This window comes from Xiphophorus maculatus, chromosome 13, assembly GCF_002775205.1.
Source record: "Xiphophorus maculatus strain JP 163 A chromosome 13, X_maculatus-5.0-male, whole genome shotgun sequence".
Taxonomy (NCBI): Eukaryota; Metazoa; Chordata; class Actinopteri; order Cyprinodontiformes; family Poeciliidae; genus Xiphophorus; species Xiphophorus maculatus.
Genome location: NC_036455.1, coordinates 8,373,804 through 8,397,524, shown reverse-complemented (window position 1 = coordinate 8,397,524; position 23,721 = coordinate 8,373,804). Strand labels below are relative to the sequence as shown.

The 23,721-nt window shown below is 37.6% G+C and overlaps 3 protein-coding genes across 15 annotated transcripts in view; 2 read left to right on the top strand and 1 right to left on the bottom strand.

Annotated features, from left to right (window-relative positions):
- Nucleotides 1-849: 849 nt before the first annotated feature.
- On the top strand, nucleotides 850-5,682 carry glmp (glycosylated lysosomal membrane protein). Its single transcript, XM_005805526.3, has 7 exons — nucleotides 850-994; nucleotides 1,387-1,545; nucleotides 2,029-2,127; nucleotides 2,206-2,370; nucleotides 3,036-3,254; nucleotides 4,674-4,942; nucleotides 5,021-5,682. Exons 1-7 carry the CDS (start codon nucleotides 893-895, stop codon nucleotides 5,193-5,195), a joined length of 1,188 nt encoding a protein of 395 aa, XP_005805583.1. The 5' UTR covers nucleotides 850-892; the 3' UTR covers nucleotides 5,196-5,682.
- A 1,019-nt stretch (nucleotides 5,683-6,701) lies between these two features.
- On the bottom strand, nucleotides 6,702-13,050 carry jtb (jumping translocation breakpoint). 2 transcript variants are annotated; one of them, XM_023344694.1, is made up of 6 exons: nucleotides 12,784-13,050; nucleotides 10,888-11,162; nucleotides 10,752-10,792; nucleotides 9,831-9,916; nucleotides 9,269-9,348; nucleotides 6,702-8,496 (listed from the first exon to the last, which is right to left on the bottom strand). In XM_023344694.1, exons 2-6 carry the CDS (start codon nucleotides 10,974-10,976, stop codon nucleotides 8,340-8,342), a joined length of 453 nt encoding a protein of 150 aa, XP_023200462.1. In that variant the 5' UTR covers nucleotides 10,977-11,162; nucleotides 12,784-13,050; the 3' UTR covers nucleotides 6,702-8,339. The 2 variants fall into 2 exon arrangements, with proteins under 2 accessions (XP_023200462.1, XP_005805548.1); XM_005805491.3 differs by having other exon boundaries at nucleotides 9,831-9,913; nucleotides 12,784-13,049.
- Nucleotides 13,051-19,577: 6,527 nt separating this feature from the next.
- LOC102232991 (regulating synaptic membrane exocytosis protein 2-like) overlaps nucleotides 19,578-23,721 on the top strand; it is a 47,454-nt gene continuing 43,310 nt past the window's right edge. For 5 of the 12 annotated variants that reach the window (XM_023344590.1, XM_023344583.1, XM_023344588.1 and 2 more), the window contains exons 1-2: nucleotides 19,579-19,880; nucleotides 20,209-20,372. In XM_023344590.1, coding sequence (XP_023200358.1) covers nucleotides 20,224-20,372 — 149 coding nt within the window. In that variant the 5' untranslated portion in view covers nucleotides 19,579-19,880; nucleotides 20,209-20,223. Of the gene's footprint in view, nucleotides 19,881-20,208; nucleotides 20,373-23,721 lie in introns of all 12 variants that reach the window. The other 7 variants (XM_023344584.1, XM_023344587.1, XM_023344586.1 and 4 more) reach the window with 3 other exon arrangements.

The following is a 23,721-nucleotide window of genomic DNA, read 5'->3' as shown; positions in this document are numbered from 1 at the left end:
GAGAAAGAATCCTGAGGTCTGCTGAGATAAATACAACTGTGAATCAGAAGTCAAGCTACTATTGCTGTCTGAACAAATGCTCTAACCAATTAGAGCCAAGAGGAGAGTCTTGGTGCTGTCTATCATTCTCATGAATAAGCTGCTAAATGAGCTTCTTTGTCACTTGTGACCATGCTAACTAGCTTTAGCATTCACAACAGGCTATGTTAGCTTCAGGAGAGGACAGCAGTGCCACTTTTTGGGTAATTGACAGCAGTAGGACCCGCCTCCTGGTTCTGATTGGTTATTTCTAGTTAGCCCAGGGAGAACTCAGATAAGCTTGATTTTTTTTCTTTCCAAATTATTATACCATATTTTCACAACATAGTGATTAACTTATTTTTTATTTCAACAAATAAGTGGAATAGTTTTTATAAAAGTTACTGCATCTTTGAGGACTCAGTATTTGTCTGAATTCACCAAAGATTTAATTTTTGGTATTTCAATGTTTCCTCCTTATTTATTTAACCTTTAAAAATATATATAAAATGAGTCAGCCTACACTTCAAATTGTGGTAGTTTCAGCTAGATATCTCCAGTCATGCTATTACCAGATTATACTAATTTGTGTTAAAAAAAAAGAAGAAAAAAAGTTTGATTTAGAAGATAAATTGAATTTTACATATTTAGAAAATTACAAAACTTAACAGGAGTTATCTTATCTATCTACCGCTGTGTTAGACTAGCTAATAGCAGCAGTAGATAATCTATCACAACGGAACATTGAAATATTTTTGCTTAGATTTCATTTCCTGCAGTAGCTGACGTAATGACGATTTGGGCGGGGCTTCTAGCAGTCAGCTGACGTGAAGCAGGCGGTCATGTGACTCACCACACAACGGTCACAACAAAGATGTCGGCTGCAGGGATCGGCCGGGTTTTCGTGATTTTAGTCGTTTGTGTTTTTAGTTCGTGTGAAAGTTTGTTCATCGGAGGAGATTCTTACAAAAGAGAGGTAATGAAATAACCAAAAGCCGAATATGTTTTAAATTAATTGCCTTAAAGGGCTGAATTACAGCAGCGAGAAACAGGAAGTGAAAGTTTTTATTAAACAGAAAATTAGACTTAAATCTTTCACTGTTCTTTAATGGGATTCGTTAAAACCTGCTTGATAATTGTTTAGTTTTTTAAATTTATTTTTTTAGAATGTTATTAGTGTGGGAAAAGCAGGATGAAACTCAGTATACTGATTTAATTTGATTAAAAACAACACTCATGTGACCTGAGAGACGAGATAATTGCACTGACTTTAACAATCTTAACATACTGTAATCTATAAACTGTTAATGACATGATCAGTGCTGCTGTTTGATCATAGCTGATTTGTTTTCTTCTTCTGTTCTTCAGCTTACTGTGAAGTTGTACCCGAACACGACGCCCTCTGGCGGTGAGCTCCTTCACGTGAGAGCTGTGGGCGGAAACGACACATTGCACTTCCTGTTCTGCAGCCAAGGGGCGCCAACATTGCTGATCGTTCACACCAACTCTTCTTCCTCTACTGTCAAGGTTTGGGCAAAATTCATTGGCACTGAACAGCTTAAAAAACAATTATTATACATTAACTAGCTAATTTAGCTTATTTTATTGGGTGGTCACAGTATTAAATATCTGATTGTTATACAAGTACTTAGTTTATTTCTATCACTGCACAAAGCTTAGTAAAGTTAGCATGTTTCACCTTTTCACATAAGTCCAACAAATCCTCATCAAAAAGTTGACTGGCATTAAAGTGAGTAAGAAACTAATTATTCATTAATGTTTTATCTTTATTTTTTAATTAAGACCATGGAAAGCATGTTAATAAATATTTAATATTGCAAATGTTCGCTAACTAAAATGAGGTGTATGAGGAATATGAGGTGTGTCTTGTTTACTCTTGTAGTAAATCAAGAGCAAAAATAATGTCAAGCCAGAATAAGTCATATCTTTCATCTATTTATTTTTTTTACCCCTCTGGTATCTAAATGTGTCTAAATGTTTGTTTTTCAGGTGAACTGGCCTGAGTTTTTGGCTCGTAATACCAGCGGCAGCCTGACAGTGGAGCCGCAGAGCAGCGTCCTGTACAGCACCGCCGTTGTCTTTAGCCGGGTCAGAACCAGTCTTTACCCTTGTAGAACAAACCCGACTGTGTGTTCACTGGAAAACCTTTTTTTTTTCTTCTCTCAGCTGTTGGAGTACGATGATGAAAACGACACAGCCGAGGCAAAATCCAACTTCTTCCCCGCCTACGAGCTGAAGGACTTCATCTGGACTCGGATGAACCTGTCCGATTCCACCGCGACGCTGTGCGGGTCTCCCCCACGGCCCGGCAATGGGTCGCTTTGCCTGCAGGTGGGACACTGGGACAACCCAGGACAGTCACACCAATGAGCAACAATAACATTATTATTATTATTATTATTATTGTTGTTGTTGTTGTTGAACTATTTCTCTGGATGGTTAAGGGAAAATTCAGAGCTTTTATGACTTTGTGACAAAGTCATAGAAATGATGCATATTCTAATAAATAGCTTTTAAATTTGACTTATTTTCTAAATATAAATGAGTTTTGACCCCAATTCTTGTACTATGAAATATTATCTCATAATTATGGCTTAAGTATTTTATATTATGAAATACAGGAGCTTAATTATGTCATAGTTATACCATAATTATGTGACGTGAAATTGACTTAGAATGATTCCATATTTTTTATGAATATTTTTCATAAATATATGGTGGTGCACAAATAATATTGAACTCTTATTATTGTTAATGTAATAATACTTATGACATAATTCTGGTATATTAAAATATAATTTAATTTTCATGTAGATGTTCATCATCCCTCTTGTCTTTCCTATAATGTATTTATAGGAAAGTCAATTTTGAGTCATGCTATGACTCAAAATTGAGTGATATTCATAAGATGGAGGCAGTATTTTTATTCTTATTTAATAAGTGCCAGAGATGGGTTTTCATGTTGCCTTAAATTTCCTAACCTTTTTGTTTTCCAGTTGTCTGTGTTTGGCTCAGAGGGGCGTGTTGACCTTGAGCCCCGCCTCCTCCATTCTGCTAACTCCTCCCAGTTGGAGGTGTGGCTTAACGGCCTGCCGCCCCGATCCAATACGTCCAGGTTCATGTTGGAGCTGGAAGCGGTGGGCGGGGCTTATCCACTGAACAAAGTGGAAGTTCGAAAGTTCATCGACGACGAGTACACACCTTCAATATTCCAGGTGACAAAACTTTATTTTAAAGTTCTTTGTTTGCATTATTTGATTTTATATATATTTTACCATTTTATTCAGCGTTAATGTGAATTTTTTAATATTTAGTATATATAGAAACGATGGCCTGCTTTAATGGTCTACTGTAACTCTTCTGTTGTGATGTTTTATTTTATTTTTTGTATTATTATTTATTTATATTATTTATCTTTTTCTTCAGCTTATTCTATGATTATTTTTTGTACAGCACTTTGGTGCAGTTTTAAACCTGTTTTTAAAGTACGACATAAATAAATTTGACATTAATCAAACTCTAGTTCTTTAATCTAGAAAGTTTGATCCGTTTGGGGAATGTGAATGCCTAATCGAACTCTAACTAGAGAAGCAAACTCTGGAACTCGTGGTCTCGGTTTGGTTGAAGTGAATTCTACTGCGGTTCGAATGCATATGTGAAAACAGGAAGTGGACTAGAGCACAGAGCATTCTGGGTAAATACAACAAAAATAAATTTGTGAGTTTAGAGCTAGAGGGAGAAATGGGACATGGGTTTTTTTAATCAGTCAAAATAGAAATCTTGCTACTGCTAAAATCTGACGCTCCTCCATTTTTCTTTACATTTTGTGAAGAAAGAAGTTGTACTCATGTCTTCTTCAGAGGTTTTCACGTAGTTTCTTTCAGTAGTTCTTGGTGCAGCGCCACCACAGGAGAGGAGGTGAACTGTTTTTTTCAAAGGGTTTGGTTGGTTTGACACAATGTAGTGTAGCAATTTTGGTCTCCAGTTGAACAGAGTCTACTGGACTATGAGGTGTGGAAACCCTTTGAGATCCACTTTTGGGCTGAGTTGTCATTGTGTGGCAGAAAAGCACAAAAGTTGTAATAAAATGCTGTGTTAGTGCACATATTAACTTATTTTGAAATCTCTAGAATCTGACGAAGGTGACATGATCAGTAATCAGTCATTGGTTAATCAAATGTCACATTGTAAGGCAGAAATCCCATGGCAACATCATGATTTAAAAAAAGACTTTAAACTCAAGTCTCATTGTGTTTAAAGAGTCAAGTTGTTCGCAGTCCTACTGGGATCTGGTTCTGGTCATAATATAATAAAACTACCAAAAATGTTGTGAATTATCACAGCCGATGACATTTGGGATTCAAAATTAGATATATAAGACAATATCTGGCTCTATCAACATGAATTTCTGGCAACCCTGTTGTTAGTATTGCCCTTCCCATGCTGCTTTTTTTTTAAAGCATTTTAAAATTTTCTGTACGTAAAAAAATGTGATCAAGTGAATTTTCCGTGAATTATTTAGAGTCACATTTCACAGAAAACTTTGTGAATACTGAACCGTGACTAGGCGGGGATTCCGGTGTAAACTGACCGTCTCTGCTGTTCTTTAACCGGGTGTAGTTTCTCTCCTTCAGGTGTCTCTGTGGGTGTCTTCACCGAACAACGGCTCGGACATCCTGGGTTTCGTCCAGTGGAAGCCAGTGGCGTACCGGACGTCCCGTCCGAGCCTGGAGGACGCAACGCCGTGCCGTAACTCCGATCCACGGCAGCAGAGCGGGAACTCGACGTCTGCTTCATCGGCTCTGATTAAAGGTTTTTACTCCGACCCAGCAGCCATGGGGATGAACGTTAGCTTCGGCATAGCTGGAGAACCTTACTACAACAGCACCATGTTCCTCAGCTGGTTAGTTCATCTATTTGTTTTTTTATTTAGTGTTTCTGATCCGTCTGCCGTTAAATCGACGTATTCCATCTCTCTCAGGACGATGCTGGTGGGCGTCGGCTCCCCTCCGATTGACTCGTTCTCCCCGCTGGTGATCGGCATCTTAACGGCTGGTCTGGGGATTCCCATCGTCCTCCTGCTGGGGGGCGGAGTCTTCGTCTTCATAGCGAAGAAGCGGGAATCCTCAGGAGCGGGCTACGAGCCAATCAACTGACAGCATAGCCCCAGCCAATGAGATGTTGAGACTTTTTTTTTTAAACTTCGGATGACATCACTGACGATTCAGCCAATCGAGAAGCAGTCAGTTTAATATTTCAGCCGTAACTCAGATCAGTTTCAGTCAGTAGATTAAATTGGCAGGAAGCAGAAAATTGTTTTAAGCGAGCATGACTGAGATTCAAAAGCATTTATTTTATATAAATAAAATTAGCTTTCTTTCGTTTTTTTTATAAAAATGTATAGATATTTCATATAATGTTGAGATTTTAAAGAAAGTTATTACTTCGTATCTCAGGTTTGGCCTCAAAATAGAAAGCTACTGATTACACAACATATTTATTTTATTACATATTTTTTGTTTGGTTTGTTATAAACCTGGAGGAAACGTTGCTTACGCCACAAAAACACAAAAATATTCCCAAGTATTTTAGTGTAGTTTCTAGTGCAAATATCTGACTACATTTAAAGTAAGACTAAACTAACTTGCAAGTAACTTTTTAGCAAAACATAGGAGTTTGTTTTAATGGAATAATTCCTTAATATTGATAAAAAGGTTGCAGTTGCAAGGAAGTTTTTTACTTATAACAAGCTTCTATGTCTTGCTACAAAGTTACTTGTAAGTTAGTTTTGTCTTATTTCAAGTGTACAAAGATATTTGCACCAGAAACTAAACCTAAAATACTAAATGTATATTAGATATAAATAAATGTACCTAAATTGTTGTTGGTTTGAGCCTGAGCATCACATATTCTGACCTAAATTGCATCAACCAATCAGGATTCACCATGAAATCACTAAGAATTTATTTAGGACATGAACCAAACCTCATTGTGAGATTTTAACTGTATTATTATTATTTTTTTTAAATTTTTGTTATCTTTATATTTTGCAGATTTAATGTTAAATTCAAGATTTTGTTTATTCGATGTGGAGCTGCTCAGCAGCTTGGTCTTCAAAACGTTTTGCTACAATAAAAAGTGGAACGTGTTATTTCAGTGATTTGAAGCGTTGTCATTAACCGTATATTGAAGCAGTCTGAGTTTTGATCAATCATTTTTTGGTTTTTAGATTTTGGGTAACATACATGATTTATACAAAGTGTGGGAAGGTTTGGATTTTGCTTTTGAGACTTTCCAGGTCTGGATAATTGTGGAAAAAGACAATTGAGGAAGGAAAATGTTTGATTTTTCAAATAACGTTTCTGTTAATTAAAGGAATGAAATTTTAATAATCTTTAACAAATGTAGTAGTTTTCACAGTGATTTGCCACGTAAATGCATAATGTTTAACAATTCTACCCAACAGTGTTAGTTTTTGTGTTTAAACTAAATAGTCAATCATACCTCCAAGCTGCTTTTTAAAAGGATGTTTAACAAAATAAAAGGTTCAAATTTCAGACTGCTTTAGAGAATCTCCAGTCTAAGATTCCCAAATTGTTATTTAGTTGGTCCAAGGCTTCTGTACGTTGAAAAAAAGTTGATCAAATATACTGAGATTGACCTTATTTGTAACGTATTTATTGAAATAAAGCAATAGACATTTTGAACTAAATCAAATCAGGTAACTCACACTGTTTTATGTTTCTCTGTGGTTTATTTTGTCAGAAACGTCACAGAGAAACAAAAAACGTCCAACATAAACCTATTATTTACAATAAAACATCAGTATGAGGCTGAAACACTTTGATAAAGGAACATAAAATTAAAAACAGTGCCTGTTTTGGTTGCCTTCTATAAAGTGTGAAGCAGCAACCAATCAGAGCTCAGCTAGAGGAAACGTGAACCAATCAGGTGAAGAATGGGCGGATATGATCGATGACGTCACGTCCTGACCAATTTCAAACTTTTAATTCTTTCCAGCGCATCCGGCATGTAGAAATGAGACATTTTCAGACTTCACAGTAGATTTGAAACTATAAAAACACTAAAAAGTTCGCCGCGAGTTCGGGTAAGATTACTATACTGTGAGCTGAAAAAAATTACAGAAACAGGAAGGAAACAATGGTTCGCATGGCAGAATCCAAACTTTTTTTTTAACGTATTCTCCTTTCTTTTAGGGGTGTAAGTCATCATTATTGAGTTACTCTAAAGTTGATTGATAAGCGGACGATCTCTTAAAAAACAGTTTTCTCTTGTATCAAGAGAAAACCGTCTTTCTAAAACAAAGGGCTAACTTTTGTACCATATACCAAATTTAAAAGAAGAAACATATTTTAACATTTTCTTGAGTCAGCTGTATTAAAGCGATAACTTCAGGAGCTTGACGAGTGTTTATATTGATAAACAGAACCGCAAAAACTGCAATTTGTATCCCACAATTTACTCCGTTTGGACCGTTTTTTTCCCCCGTTATGATACGGTCGCCATTTTCTGTTTTTCTTGTTTGGATCAACGGCTTCGCTTAAGGATGGCGGCCGAATCAGAACACTGAAAAAAGGTCTAAGCGGCCGTTATTAATCGATTGGAACTAATTTAAATATAATGAACCATTAATTGACAAATAATTGTTTATTTATCCAGAGCTTAAAAATACTTTCATCAAATTTCTGCACAGGAACCAAAATACAGCCACATCAACCAAAACACGGATGTAAAAACAGTTTTTAATGGCAAACTGAAACAGAACTGCATCTTTAAATATCAGATTTGAATCTTTTTCAGACTTTTATTTCGTACTTCTGCAGGAAAATGTTTAATCTTGAAAGAAAAAGACTTTTGTTCCACACTTCAGAAACAGCTGCTGCCAATTGTCACTTCCAGAGTCCATATAAGGAAGTTCCTGACTGTGACATCAGCGCGATGCAGGAAGAGACGTTTCAGCTTCTCTTCCTAAGGTTTGTCAGTTTCACTTCTGTTTTCATCCAGATCAAACTACTCCTTCCCTGATTTCTCTATAAACTCTGTTCATTAAAATATAATCTACAGTTTGCATCATGAGTCCGGACTCTCATTGTCCCGGTTTTAGTGTTTGTTCTGCTGTTTTAGCAGAGAAACAGTCGCTGGTGAAGAGGAAAAACTTCACAGATGGGGAGCTGAGCTCAGCCAGCTCCATGGAGGACGTCCAACAAGTCCGGTCCAAACCTGGATCCATTTTAAAAATACTGCCAAAAGATTTAAAAACCTAACAGGACCCTCTTCTCCTAGATGGACTCGATCTGTCGGCGGACCTTCTCAGAGGCAAGGCGATCCAGCCAGCGCTGGCGGATGACCACCAGGACGGCGAAGACGACCGTCAGAGCCAACATGGCCGCCTCAAACTTCCAGAAGAGATGGTCCTCCATCAGGGCGGAGCGACAGCTGGGAGGAGGAGGAGAACGGTAAGTGTCTGTTTACACTAGAACAGCATTTAATCTGGATTCGTTTCAGATCTGATATGGAGAAATATTCCCAGTGTCCCCAGTGCTTGATTTGAAATTTAAATTTACACCAATTTATGGCGGATATTTAAATAAAAGGATGGGATTAACACAGAGAATGGAAGAAGAGCACAAAGGAGGGACAGAGGAAGGAAAGAACAAGAAATTAAGGAAGGAAACAAGAGAGAAAGGACACAAGGAAGGAAGGAAAGAAAATAATGCCAGAAAGAAAGGAAGGAAGACAACAAAGAAGAAGAAAGAAAAAACACATGGAAAGACGAGAGAGGTAGTAAGCGCAAAAGAAAAAGGTGTTAAAAGAAGGAAGGAAGAAATATAGGAAGCAGGAAAGAAGAGAGAGGATGGAGGAAAATTCACAGAGACAAGGGAAGAAGAAACCAAGGAAGGAGTGGAGATAGGACACAAGGAAGGAAATAAGGAAAGATAAAGAAAAGAAGCAAGAGTATGAGGAAAGAATACAGATATGGAAGGAAGAAATACAGATAAGGGTTAAAGAAGGAAAAAGAAAATGGTGGAAGGAAGGACGTTTCTTTTTCATATTTTAAAAAAAAAAATTCCATTCCTATCCTGACCTGAGAGATGAAGAAGTTCACATTGAGGAGAGTTTTAATCTCCTAACAGAAAAATCCCTCAATGTGTTTCTGTCTGACCTCTAACAGGAAACTTCAGTCTCTTTTAACCCTTCAGGTTCTGACCTCTTGTACTCCTGTCTGCTGGTCTTGGTGCAGTTCACCAGCTCCACGTATCCCGTCTCTCTGCAAACCGTCTGCGTCTTCTGAAACACACACACACACACACACACACACACACACAGACGTTTGAAGACATCATCAGCCAATCGAGACCCAGCTCTTCATCGTCTCAGAACGGCTTCCTGATTGAATCTCAGATATAAAACTGATTCTTCAAGTACTGAAGGTAAACTAAAACTCAGACAGCATGAGATTCCCTCTGTGAGTTAAATGACTGAAAATACATCAATTATATTATTGCATCACAATCTGATTAATGTAAAACAGAAAAGATAGAATTACTCCCACTGCTCCTAAAATTACACTTAAAAATCTAAATCATTCTATCATTATTTTAAAGACGCATAAAATTTAATTAAAGACGCTTATAAATTAGCAATTGCATGATTAATAAACATAAGTACTTATCATAGTAAGACATTTTCCTTAAATGATAAACGGTACGTTAATGCCCACCCCCAGTAATCTGTAGATAAATAGAGCACAACAAGCTGAGTTGACGTACAGCGTTAAAGTCGGTGCAGCGGTTGCATTCCTCCAGCACCACAAAGTTCTCCAGCAGCCAGCAGGGGGCGACAACAGGCTTCACTGCTGATGCAGAAGAACAAAAGGTCAAAAAAACAAACGTGAAAAAGATGCTGAAGGTTTGGTCTCAGCTTTCAGATTAGTCCTGTTGTTTCCCAAAAAGATCTATACAGATACTAAAATGATTAAAAAATAGAGTAGGAATATCTTTTTTAATTCCAGAAATAAAAACAACCAGATAAATTAACAGTGTTTAGAGGTGAATTAGAGGCAACGCTGCTTTAGAATGAGTTAAAGAGGTTAGAGAAAAAAGTGTATATTGTGTATGTCATTACAATTTCAGGATTAAAAATGGTGGCAGAGGTCAAAATTATGGATTTCTACACAAATTGGAATCATTTTGTGGGAAGTGCTACAAAAAAGTGAATTTAAATGCTAAAATAAGTAAAAATGAGGTTAAGAATATAGTAAAATTCTACAATTAGAAGAAATGGAAGAGGAGACGATGCTAGATTTTATCATAGTACCCAAAAAAATGTTGGGAAATTTATAAAATGTATTGCAATAAAGAAAGAAGATGATTATATTTAGAATGAGATTTGGTCACGCAGAATTAAAAAGCATTCTTTAAAATAATCAAACTGGTTGCTGGGTTCACTGTGAACAAATGGAAACAATGTAAAAAAAAATACATTTGGACTATAGTAAATATCCACACAAAAGAGAGATTTAAATAAAAATATAAGAAGTTTTAGGTAAAAGAATTGCTTCAAATATCACATGAGGATGTAGTTTTTAGTTTCTTAAAAGGAACGGGTATTTCTGGGGGAAAATAGTTTTATTAGTGATGCCAGGCAACATAAAAAATAAAAGAAGGATGTTTGAAGCAGCCGAGGCGTACCTGTCGTCTTCTCCTCGCTCAGCAGCGCCGCTCCGAACACTCTGGAATGAAAAAGCATCAAAACGGCCTTTCAGCCCCAGAAACGCCGCTCTATTAAAACACTCTCAGACTCTGAGGCCTGCGGGTCCAAACCCACCTGAGCGAGACGAGACCCCAGAACAGAGCGTGGAGCAGGAGGATCCGAGGCCGACAGCAGGCGACTGGGATCCGGCAGTTGCTCTCCATCAGCCTGCCTCCCCAGCTGGAAGGTGACAGCGCCGCCACCCTGTCTGCTGCTGCTGCTGGTTACTCACCAGTAACCCACTGGTTCCGGTGCTGGTGCAGGCTAACGCTTGGATTGGTTTGCTGCCTGGTTTGTTTACATGGTGCTCAGATTTAACTGGGTGAGTTAAGGCAAAAGGCTGCAGAGACCTGGAAGAGAAAACATCATAAATCAGTCTGGATTTTCTCCATGTTATGATCTGATTAGGAAAAAAAGACAAACATTTACCAATTGTTTGCATTAAGAAATTAGTTTTTTAGTCTTTTTTGAAGCTATTTTAAGATCCCCGTTTGGGCCCTGCTGATTTTTGATTATTTTATATTTGCCAACCTCTAGCTACAGTTATAAATATTAGAGCTGCAACTAACGATTATATTAGCAATTGATTATTTTCATCTACCCACTTTTTAAATGACATTAGAAATACATTAAAATATGCAAACAAACAAATAATTGAATGAGAAATAGCATTCCTTTAGTATACGCTTGATCATTTGTAGATCAATTGATTAATCAACAAATTAGACTGGGATACATCGTCATATACTGCAAGCAGTTTCCTTGTGAACTTTGGTGCTTTTTTGTTTGTTTGAACAGCATAAGCAGCATTATTGCTTAGTTTGACATTTTAGACTCAGCAGTGAAATGGCTCTTTTAACCGTTCTACCACAAGAGTTTATTTAGTCAGAAACTCAATAAAATAAAACTCAAAGTGTGATGTGACAAATCACAGATAAACTATGGAAATTTCATATAAATCAAAGACAATGAATTTAATAAGCATATTATGCTTAGAGGAAAAAAGTGGAGGAAAACAATTTTAAAAAAATTGTGAACACAAATACATTTCTAGAACGTGTAGGAACTTTTGTATATAGAGGAAAGAAAAACCTCTATATACAAAATATATCGAGGCTATATAAAAAAGAAGTTAATAAAAAAGTGTGTAAATGTGTCCATATATATATATATATATATATATATATATATATATATACAGTATATATATAAAGACAATAAAAAGACAACCTTTTTGTAATAAAAAGACACCGTTGGAAGTATATACAATCTTACTGATGAAAAATACATTATAATATGTTAGATTTTTATGCTAGATTTAAATAGTTTCTCTCTCATAAAGAAAAAAACAGTTGCTAAACAACTCAAAGCTAAATGATCAACTTCTGCTAAAAATACCTGACCAAGTCGTGTCATAAAGATCTACAAGGTACAATAAATGCAGTAAAAATAAGTTAGAAAGCGAGACAAAGTACAAATAAATATGCCACTTGAGAAAATTGCTAAATAGTAATTGTATAATTTTGGAAGCACAACACAAAGAAAAAAAACAATTCAAGACTTTCCACGGGGTTGTGTTCCACAGCAAAGACAGAAAAAACTCCCAGCTAGTCATATTGTTTTTTTATTTTTTTATGTATTTATTTATTTTTTATCTTAAGTATTTTTCACCTTATTTTCCGCCTCATGGAAACATTTGGACACAAATGTTTAACCAGATTGGGATTATATGACCAACAGATGGTTTATAATCAGCTGGCTGTAAACACAGCTCAAAAACATAACGACTCAAAAACGATCAGCCGGCTAATAAAATAACAATTTATCAATCTGAACTCTGGTTACTTACAAATTTTAGAAATAACTCGGATGCTAGGATGAGGCAGCAGGGATTTACAGTCCTACTCTGAGTGTTTACCTAAAGAAGAGAAGCTAACGTTAGCAGCTGTTAGCTCAGCTCTGAGCACTGACCGTGATCCGCTGAAACAGCCGCCATTTTTAGATCCAACGCGGCAGCTGAGAGGAAGAGCAGCCGCTTTACAGCGACGGTTGAAACACAACGGTCGTTGAAAATGACCGGAGACCAGACAGAGAGACTGCTGAAATCCACAGGCTGTTACCGGACTGTCTGACGGGCCGCCTCTGCTCACGACGACACCATAAAGCCCAGAAACGTTCCGGTAAGGAGACTTCAAAATAAAAGCATCTCCACTGCGTTAAGCGGGTACTAAAGGAAGCAGATTTTCGTTATTTCTTTAGTGTATTTATTTTACATTACTTGCAAAAAACAAACAAACAAAAAAAAAAACAGTATGAGAAAAATAACAAGTAGACAGTCCACTATGATCCACAGCAACATTGCCTGAGGCTAAAATTGTTCAGCACTTAAGAAATAGTTAGATAAATAATGGTGTTCATGAAACTTTACTTTCAATAAAAAGTGTAGGATTTCGTCTTACCTTTACAAAACGTGTAATCTATACGAGCAGCAAATGTTTAACGACAAAAAATCAGAACAGATTATGATGGTACATGTGGTTTGAAGGTTTTCTAAGGAGTAGTTTAACCTGTTTACAAGTTTTTTTTTGTTTTGTTTTGTTTGTTTGGAAACTCACAGATGTCATGATTCGCCTTTGTGCAAACTTCCCAAAACATGGATCCAGTCCCCATCCAGAGTCCAAACATATTTATTGTTATTATTAGTGATTGTAGATTGTTTGGTGTGAATGATTTTTACTCAATGCCAGGAGGGAGTAAGTTTGACTGTAACATTAACATTTATTGTGAAGGGGAGACAATGTCACTTCCGTCAGTTTCCTCAGCTGAGTTGGAAACGTAAATGTTGGCGGAAGTCAGTCAGATGATCCACACCGCCGCCTAGAGGCCATGACTGAAAATTACATTACACTTTATAATGTCAAAATCAGAGTCATGACTAAATATTTGCACCAATGCAGAGAATTTTTTAATATGAATACAAGATATGACCCTCATAATCTCTGCAAAAGAACAAAACCATTTATGTTTTCATTTTTAAATATAGAGTTTACATGAATGTAAAGAAAAATGAACAAAAGCAAATCGTTCAGTTTGTAGTTTTTTGTTGTTGTTGTTGTTCAGATGCTGTGAAGGAAGAAATGTGAACACCTGGAGCCTTGAGGGCAGCGACACACCTGGCCAGGTGGAGTCTTCTGTCTCCTCCACCAGCTGCGGCCCCAGCAGAACTTCTCCAGGTTACACTGGAGAGAAGAAGCAAAGAGGCACCGATAAAGACAGACAGGTTTGGTTTTAGTTTAGTTTTACACTCTGGGGTTCCACACCTTTCACTTTGAGAATTCAACACACATTAACAAATCTCAGTTTTCCACAACCTAAAACGTTTGAAACTAATACTTACAGTAGGTAATATAACATAATACAATACAGTTCAAAGTACTATGATTTATTAAATGTTTACTGCAAAAACACAAAATCTTACCAACTATTTTTGGTCTAGTTTTTTGTGCATATATCTTAATGCACTCGAAACAAGACAAAAATAACTTATAAGTAACTTTTCAGCAAGATATATGAGCTGGTTTTAAGTACATAATTCCTTAATATTGATTTTAAAACGTTCTGGTTCCACTGGCAGATTATTTCACTTATAACAAGACATTTTTCTATGTTATAAGCGAAATAGTCCGCCAGAGGATTGAGTACTTTTTCATCAATATTAGGAAATTATATTGCTGAAAAGTTTCTTGTAAGTTAGTTTTGTCTTATTTCAAGTGTATTAAGATATTTGCAGCAAAAAACCTTTTATGATTTTGTTCAGTTGACCTTTAAATGACACAACAGGCTCAGCAGTAAAATTACATTAGAACAATGAAGTTTATGTAGAAAGCAGAAGTCACAATGAAAATGTGTCTGTCTGTCATCCTTTGTTTTTTTCTTTCCTGTGTGAGAGTTGTCATGGCAACAGTCATCAATAATTTTGCTGCTTTCTAGACTTAGATTTGCTCTTTTTTTAATCAATTTGTGCAGTTTTTAGCTAATCTAAGCTAAAACATATATCCTCCATCTAAACCTGCTTGTTCTTGCACTGTTCCAGGTATTGATCTCCACTAGTCATTATATTTAATTTCTTTTCCATGTGTTTTGTGGAATGGTGTGGGAAAAATCATCTCATCTCGAATGTAAAAAAAAAAAAGGAGATGATTGAAGATTTCAGGAGGAACAGAGTTAGATCAAACCCTATTTCCATCATGGGAGGAAAAGTGGAGGTGGCTGAGGAATATAAATACCTCTGTGTTCATTTGGACATCAGACTGGACTGGAGACGCAAAAGAGTGGACTGGACCTCTGGAGGAAGCTAAGATCCTTCAAGGTTAGCAGCAAGATACTGCAGATCTTCTATAAACCTGTTGTTGAGAGCTTCATCTCTTCTGCCGTCATCTACTGGGGCAGCAGATCAGACCTAAAGAGGCTCAACAGCCTGATAAAGAAGGCTGGTTCTGTCCTGAGGAATCTCTGGAGATGACATGCAAAGAAGGATTCTTCATAAAATCAAGAAGATTATGGACAACTCTGACTGTCCTCTTCATGAAACTGTCCTGGGTAAACAGCGTCTTCAGTCAGAGGCTCAGCAGTAACTCTGGCGATCCTTCCTGTCGACATCCATCCCTATCTACAATAACTCTTTGAAGAATTTGAATCAAAATAAGACATAACCACATTTTATTTCCCTTTGGGATTAATAAAACACTTTTCAAATTGAATTTGAATATTATCACCTTCCTAAAATAATGGCCAAGTCAGTTTTGGCAAAAGTGATATTCTTTTGCCAAAATCACTTTCAGTAAAAAATGACTTTTGCCATTATTTTAGGAAGTTAATTGTATTTTTAGGAACCCTGATGTTAGGATAGATTTTGTGTCTCTGTTGACGCTGTGTTGTGTCAGATATTTACCACTATTGTGACTCTGCGTCGCTTCAGGCGTCGACAGATTCCAGGAAGTCGCATAAAGCCGTTTTTCCTCAGAGACGTGACGGTGTTTGACTCCCAGTTTGCAGAAACTTTCTCCTAAAATCAACCAGAGAGATGAATTACCCTCCAAAGGATGTGCAGCAACTTTAAACACAGTTGGTCTCCGAGTTCTTATGTTTTAGTTTTTTGTCTAGTTGTCTTTGTTTGAGCCACCCGTCCTACCTGCAGCGTTGCCGTGGCAGGAGTGAAGAGCGGCAGGCTGCAGTCAGCCCTCTGCAGAGGGCAAATCAGCAGCAGAAACACGGCACAGGCATTCGGCTTCATCTGTCGATCATCTACCGATCAAACCAATGAATCAATAAATCCTCTGAGCGTCCAGATCCTCCCGCTGAGTCTTCGTCCAAAAGCAAACAGGCTGAATGACAAATATGACAGAAGGGAAAACAGAATAATCCTCTTAGTCTGGTTTATGAGTCATGTGACCACGTGATGACATCACTCTGAGCCCAAAAACTACTGACAGATCATCGACACCCACAGCAAACATGAAGCAGAAGGAGCTCAGGTCAAAGGTCACGCCTGGCCATTCCTCTGAAAACACAGTCACAGATGTGAATTAGGTGGCGGCGGCATCATGCTGTGGGGATACTGACGAGACGAACAGGGGAGAAAAATACGGAAAAGTCCTGGAAGAAATCCTGCTTGAGATTAGAGCTGCAACTAACGATTATTTTAGTAATCAACCACTCTGGTGATTAATCGATTAATCACTGGGATAGCTCGGTTTTCGAGTCCTTCCCATATCGGCTCAACAGGGCCAAAAGGCCTGAGTCGTCCACCCTGACGACTCTGATGGCTCAAATTAGCATCCCTTCTTCAATTGTAAATGTGGCCGTTGACCGTCAGGCCAGAAGGTAGGAATGTGAATAGTCCATGTTGGGGGTGGGTATCTATGATACCTGCAGGAGATCAGGTCTCCTGTAGGTAATGCTCTTCAGTTTAGTTTTGAAGCATACATGAAGTGTTTTTGGAGAGATGTGACCTTTTGCAGCTGATCCATGATGTTGTGCTGCATTATCCAGGTCATTTTGCCAAATGTACATAGAGTTTGCAAAACAGAATCTGTTTCAAGAAATATGCAAAGGTTTTTCTAAAAGAAATTAGTAATGTTTCTCTTTGAAATAAAGCTAAGAGGGTATAACATGACAGTTTAGAAATAAACTAACCAAATTAATTGTGTTGATCCACCTCAAAAAAATCATGCAAAAAGTGTAAGCAAAAGAAATCTGGGAGACTTTGCACATGCAAATTTGCATGCAGCCTTTTGTGCTGTGGAGGATAAATAGGTGACTGCTTCACCTATTTAGTTCACAAGAACTAATGGCATTTATTTCAGTCATTATCTTGCGGGGGGTGACCAAGGTTCCATCACTATGTGACAGCTGGTCAGCAAACCTGGCAAACATGATTGACATGGCAGCACTGAATGCACATGTGCTTTATCAGGCATGCATTGGGGTGCAGGAGAGACGGGTGGACTTCCTGGTTGAGCTTGCAAAAGAGTTCGGTAACTCTCATGTGAGTGAGAAGAAGGCACACAAGGAGAAACTGCTTCGGCAACAACCTTCCACACCCAGCTCAGGCAAAAGGGCGAAGTGCCAGGTCAACCATCGATGCAGGATGCGTGTCCTGAGGCTGAAACATCATCAGTGACCCCTCACACCCCCACCATGGACTGTTTTCCCTGCTGCCCTCTGGAAAGAGGTTCTGCAGCATCCGGTGCAGGCCCACCTGGTTCCGAAACAGCTTTTTCCTACTTGCCATCAGACTTTTATTTTACTCACAACATTGGAACTTCAAACATTATCCTGAGCCGTATGCAACGAAATTTCGTTCTGTATACACCCTGTGCATTGAAAATGACAACAAAGTCAGTCGAAGTCGAAGTCTAAGGAGCAATTGTGCAACTGTGAGATGCGTTGAGGCCATTACCAGGGTACTGATAAGGTAATGGCCCTATTTACTGAACAAAAGCACCTGCTAGATAAAATCCTTCAGGCCAGTTGGACTATCGAAGCCGAAATAGGTATACGTCAAAGTGGACTAACTCAAGCCATTCTATAATCAATTAATCCGATAAGAAAAATGGTACATTCTGCAGATTTTTCATTTAATCATCTTATTATAAGATATTACAAATACATAAAAAGATGAAAACGAACAACTTACTCATTTCAGTTTTTAAGTAACAAAATATGCATTTTATTCCCTAAAATGAAATAACATAGCATTTTTTTAGTGTACGGTTTTTGTTTTTTTACAGAATTTAAACTGGGTGAAGTTAAAACTAAGTCACTGGAGGAGTTCTGGGTAAAACATATTTACAGACAAAGAAGTTTTGTTTTTATCTTAAATGCAAATCTACACATTTCTGTACAGTTTTGGCTTAATTACTGCTCTAAAAATTTTATTCTTCAAGTAAATGACTTTTAAAAAAAAAAAAATCTGTGTACTACAGTTACTGATTAATCAATTAGTAAATTTGTTGACGATTACAATAATCAATTAATCACGATTAACCATTTCACCGTTTATTACAACATATCAGAACATTTGATGATAAATCTTAGCTTTTTAGAAATGAAAACAACATTAAGCTCTATACTCAGCTCTGTTTTTAACATGTTGTCCTTGATTAAATAAATTTGAATTGAATTGAAATATCAGATCATACTTGTTATCGCAATATTAAATAACAACTTTAATGTTAACAAAGGTAAAATTTGGGGAGTTTCAGTGAGCCTTAGTATAACTTAATTACATTTAAAGTTCAAAAGACCTAATTTGCTGGAGCCTTCAAAGGTTTTTTTCTCACCTTATTAGAATCAATATGAATTAATAGATGCTTTAACAAAAAAGATGGGATAATAAGGAATTAAGTTATGTTCGTAAAGGAATCCATGCACTAGCTCAATATGCATATTGCTGCTGTTTATTATCAATATTACCAGTATGATTGTTTTTAGTGGTGTTATTATTGGTTTTATCCAGCAGAGGGCGCAATTACCTATATTTTTAGTGGGGAAATATTGTGAAATAGTTTTTTTTAATTAATTGCTTAAATTTTTAGGGGTGTTAAATGTTGATTTTTATAAACTAGATTAAAAATATCTAATATTTTATTACATTAGATTATATTTATCATATTACATTATATTATATTATGCACTATTTTGGGGGGGGGATATCTCTTCAGTTCAATGTTGGCAGTTTGACAATAGCGTTATTGATTGTTACTATTATCATTATTATAGTTATTACTGTTATTATTAATATTATTATTGTTCACACAGGGGTGCAGTTTTCTTTAGAATGGTTCCCAAATTGTTTGTGTATTACAGACATATTATATTATATTATATTATATTATATTATATTATATTATATTATATTATATTATATTATATTATATTATCAGGAACTAAATATTTTGTCCGGTGTTTTTCCCCCTCTTATTTTTAACGTTAAAATTAGAGTGTTTTATTTATTTATTTATTAGGTTACCTGATATAAATATAATCGTTGCTATTCTTATCACCTCTTTGTGGATCCAGAAATAGTGTGAAAAGCTCCCAGGCCGAGTGTGCTGGAGTCATTTATAGCTAATTGATTGATTGACTGCTGTGAGAGCTCGGTTGTATTTCTATCTTTGGCTGCAGGTCTATGTTTAGCCTGTGGAGAGGAGAGCGGCCTCCACCACCGCCCACCCGCCCAACGACCAGCTGATCTTTGTTGCACGTAAGCGCCGTCTTGTCGTGGCTCCGCCCCGCTTCCTATGGAGGATTTATTTATTTTCTCCTCCGTCTCCTCCTCCTCCTCCTTCTCCTCTGGCGCCGCTGCGTCCATTATTACCGAGAAGAAACGGAGAACGAGCAGCGAGAAAACTCGACCACTGCAGGCCGAGCGGACCGCCTCGGAAGACTGAAGGATGAGCGCCGACCGCGGGACGCAGAGCCGACCGGAGCCGCCGCCACTGAGCACCGGAGGAGGCAACATGAGCTCGGACTAAGCAGGCGAGAGGACTCCGCTGCGTCCGTCGGTAAGGGATGGATGGATGGATGGATGGATGGATGGATGGATGGATGGATGGATGGATGGATGGATGGATGGGTGGATGGATGGATGGGTGGATGGATCGATGGATGGATAAACAGGTGGTCTGATGGCGGATGATGATGATGATGATGATGGCACAGCGCCGCACGGAAACGCACCTGGAAGAAATAAAATGTGCGCTCTGCGGCTTTGCAGGCTGCATCATAAACATCATCATCGTTATCATGATTTATTGACGGTATTGACGGCTCTCGGCCGCGCTGAAACACTCCGACACCGACTGGACTGACTCCGTCCTCCTTGTCTTGCAGCGGCTCTCGGTCGGGATGTCTGGAGCGGCCGGACCTGCACCGCCCACCGGGGCCGGACCGGAGCTGCCGGACCTGAGCCATCTGACCGAGGAGGAGCGGAGGATCATCCTCTCCGTGATGGAGCGACAGAAGAAAGAGGAGGAGAAGGAGCAGAGCATGCTGAAGTGAGTGGTTTTTTGTTGGTATTTTAAATTAATCGGCAGTTATCAATATTTCCCTGGTACCATCTGCTGCAGAAGACACGATGTTCAAAAATAAAAGGCTGCCATGTGCAGTAAAGATGAAGGTTATACCTCCGATATTTACTCACTTTCTCAATAAATAAACGGTCAAGCTGAGCAATGAATAAATCACCGCAAATAAAGGCTAATAATGAGAAATAAAAGAAAGCTTATTGGAATCAAATTGGTAATTAGATGAAACCCAGAGGAAGCCTGACCTGCAAAAAACGTTTTGATAGATAGATAGATAGATAGATAGATAGATAGATAGATAGATAGATAGATAGATAGATAGATAGATAGATAGATAGATAAGGAACACATGTACTTCCAGGTTTTGTACATTAAGGCCTACTTATAAAAACAAATATTTCTGCCACATTATTTAGAAAACTAACATTGTACATATGGTATTGGTTTCAGAAGAGTTTTCATCCTCGTGAATTCACAACTGAGCATTATTTTAGACATGCCAAACCCATAGGGGGCAGTGTAGCGCTAAGCTAAAGCCTGTCACCCAATCAGAATCCTTAAAAAAACAGCACGACTTTCTGTAAGGACTAAACATGGCGCTGAGAAGTTTGTGTGAACAAGGTTTTTTAAATCTCTACTTTGATCTGAGCTTTTATAAATAATTGTTTTTAGTGACATTAAACTGAGTTTTTAGTGGATAACAGCCTGAAACGTATTAGTTTTCCCAGATGTTACTACATGTGGACTAGGCCTATGTCTGTGAAAAAAACAAAAATCTGCAAGAAACTTTATCAATTTTCAAAAATTTCCCTAAGCTCAGCAGTATCTCTAAAAACATATTAATTACAGCATCAACAAAAAAAGGGGGAGAAAATGTAACAGTTGCTACGCCAGGTCTCTAAGTGGTGATGTAATGGAGTAAAGCATAAAATATAAACAAACAATTGTAGTGAATATGCCTAAAATCTGCTGTAATACCTAGAGGTTGGGGACCAAAGTGATGGTCATCTAAAAAGTCCAACAAGTCTGAACAACTCAGTTATATCTGCTCATTGTTTAGCACTGAAACTACAGAGATGTTCTGACGCTACAGATCGGATCGCTCTTTGCCAGCCACATGGAGAGGACATCAGTGCCATAACCAAGTGTGTTATTTAATTTCCCTTTGGGATCAATGAAGTATTTGTGAATTGAATTAATACAACTTTTGGTCCCCAAAACCTGGAGCCCTGGGCTACCGCCCCAGTTAAATAGAATAGAATAGAATAGAATAGAATAGAATAGAATAGAAGTACTTTATTAATCCCAGCAGGGAAATTACTTCGCAGTTACAGCATAGAGACAAGACACAATAACAACTACCACTGAGTAGTAGCTGTAGATAAAATAAAATATAAAATATAAAATGCTATGAATTGTAAAAATATAACATGCTGTCAATATAAAAAGCAACTTAGAGCAGTCCTTGCAAAGATTCAAAAAATGCAGATATGTATATGTAAATATATGTACAGCAAGTGTGCCACAGTGCAGTTGTGCAAAATTGGACTGATTAGTGCAGAACAATGATTTAGCTTTTATTGTACAGTGAGATGGCATGTGGCAGGAAGGATTTCCTGTATCTGTCTCTACGACAGCGGAGCTGGAGCAGCCTATGTGAGAAGGTGCTCCGCTGTCTGTCCACTATGTGGTGGAGAGGGTGCTGTTTATTGTCCATAATAGACAGAACCTTCTTCAGTGTCCTCCTCTCCACTACAGTTTCCAGGGACTCCAGCCTTAGTCCCAGTACAGAGCCAGCTTTCCTGATGATTTTGTCCAGTCTATTAGAGTCGCTGGTTCTGATGCTGCTTCCCCAACACACAGCAGCAAAGAAGATGGCGCCGGCAACAACACTGTGATAAAAGGTCTCCAACATCATAATTATGTGTTATTGAAAGATTGGAAAATTAATACCTGAACACCACCTATAAAGTCTTAAAAAATGCAAAGACTTAAATAAATAAGCAATCCTTAGCCTGGTGGGGGCACAAGTAAAGCCTGGTGGGCTGCCATGCTCGTAATGCACTAGGGAAAATAATTACGGTAATAATAGTAAAAACTGTCACCTGTGCATAGTTATAAAAGAAAATTTGATTCAGAAGAAACTACTTCAGACCAGATCAGAATGGAGATCCTGACATGTGGTTTTTACCCAGAATGCACTGCTCCAGGATCTGTGTGTTCACGTATCGTTGTGAACCTAAAACTGGGGGGTTTTCAGGCTGCACGCTTGTCACCCACAGCCCTTCTGTTTCTGTTGGTTTTAATTGGACTCCAGACTAAATCCAGTTATCTCATTAGTGGGAGTGTTGGTGGATCGGTGGCTGTGGTTTAACACGAGTCAAAGTGTCTTGAACTTTTGAGATCTTTGAAAAATGCAAAGACTTTGTGAAAAACGTCCAGTCATTTTGTGTTTTCTCTGCAGAATAAGGTTCAGGAAAGAAGGGGGATAAATAAGTAGCTGTTCCTCCAACAGTAAAGAGTTTAGTTTGAGTAGTTTATGAGGTGAAAACAAAACGGAGATGAGCAAACAATAACATCAGTCTGTCATATTACTAATTATTGCACACATTTGTAAAAATAACTTGAGATGTTCATTGTTCATGTTGCTATATCCACGTTTTGCCACCAGATGTCTCTAAACTCAGAGTCTCATGTTTCTATGAAGGAAGGAAGACTTGAGTTTTATTAGAATCTGATACATAAAGACAATATTGTGGTTATTTTCTCACAGAATGGAGAGTATTTAGGAGTTACACTGTAAAAACACAAAATCTTACCAAGTATTTTCTAGAGCAAATATTTGGTTCAGTTGAAATAAGGCAGAACTTTTCAGCAAGACACAGGAGCTTGTTCCAAGTAAATAATTCCTTAATATTGGTTTAAAAAGTACTAGTTCCACTGGCAGATTATTTTATTTATAACGTGAGATAAATGTGTTGTTATTAGTGAGATAATCTGCCAGTGGAACCAGAACTGAATATTAATGAATTATTTACTTAAAACAGGCTCCTACATCTTGCTGAAAAGGAAGTTGTAAGTTAGTTTAGTCTTATTTCAATAGTTGGTCTAGAAAATACTTGGTTAGATCCATCCATCCATCATTGAGTTTTTGCAGTGTAGGATGATGAATGGATGATTTCCCCCCAGGTCCCGGTGATCACATCATCAGTCTTGTCTGTTTGTACTTTGATTTAAGTTTTTATGTGTTCAATTAATTTACTTTGTTTTGTTTTTGATTTTCTGCGTAAGAGTTGCTGACGTCCGATGGAACAATGAG

Excerpts from the sequence above, each read along its gene's own strand:
- glmp (XM_005805526.3), top strand. The coding sequence starts at position 893 with ATGTCGGCTGCAGGGATCGGCCGGGTTTTCGTGATTTTAGTCGTTTGT. Across the intron at positions 2,371-3,035 it reads ATGGGTCGCTTTGCCTGCAG|TTGTCTGTGTTTGGCTCAGA; the intron begins GTGGGACACTGG and ends TTTGTTTTCCAG. Across the intron at positions 4,943-5,020 it reads AGCACCATGTTCCTCAGCTG|GACGATGCTGGTGGGCGTCG; the intron begins GTTAGTTCATCT and ends CATCTCTCTCAG.
- jtb (XM_023344694.1), bottom strand. The coding sequence starts at position 10,976 with ATGGAGAGCAACTGCCGGATCCCAGTCGCCTGCTGTCGGCCTCGGATC. Across the intron at positions 9,917-10,751 it reads GAGCGAGGAGAAGACGACAG|CAGTGAAGCCTGTTGTCGCC; the intron begins GTACGCCTCGGC and ends CTTCTGCATCAG. Across the intron at positions 8,497-9,268 it reads AGCAGACAGGAGTACAAGAG|CTGTCGCTCCGCCCTGATGG; the intron begins GTCAGAACCTGA and ends TCCTCCTCCCAG.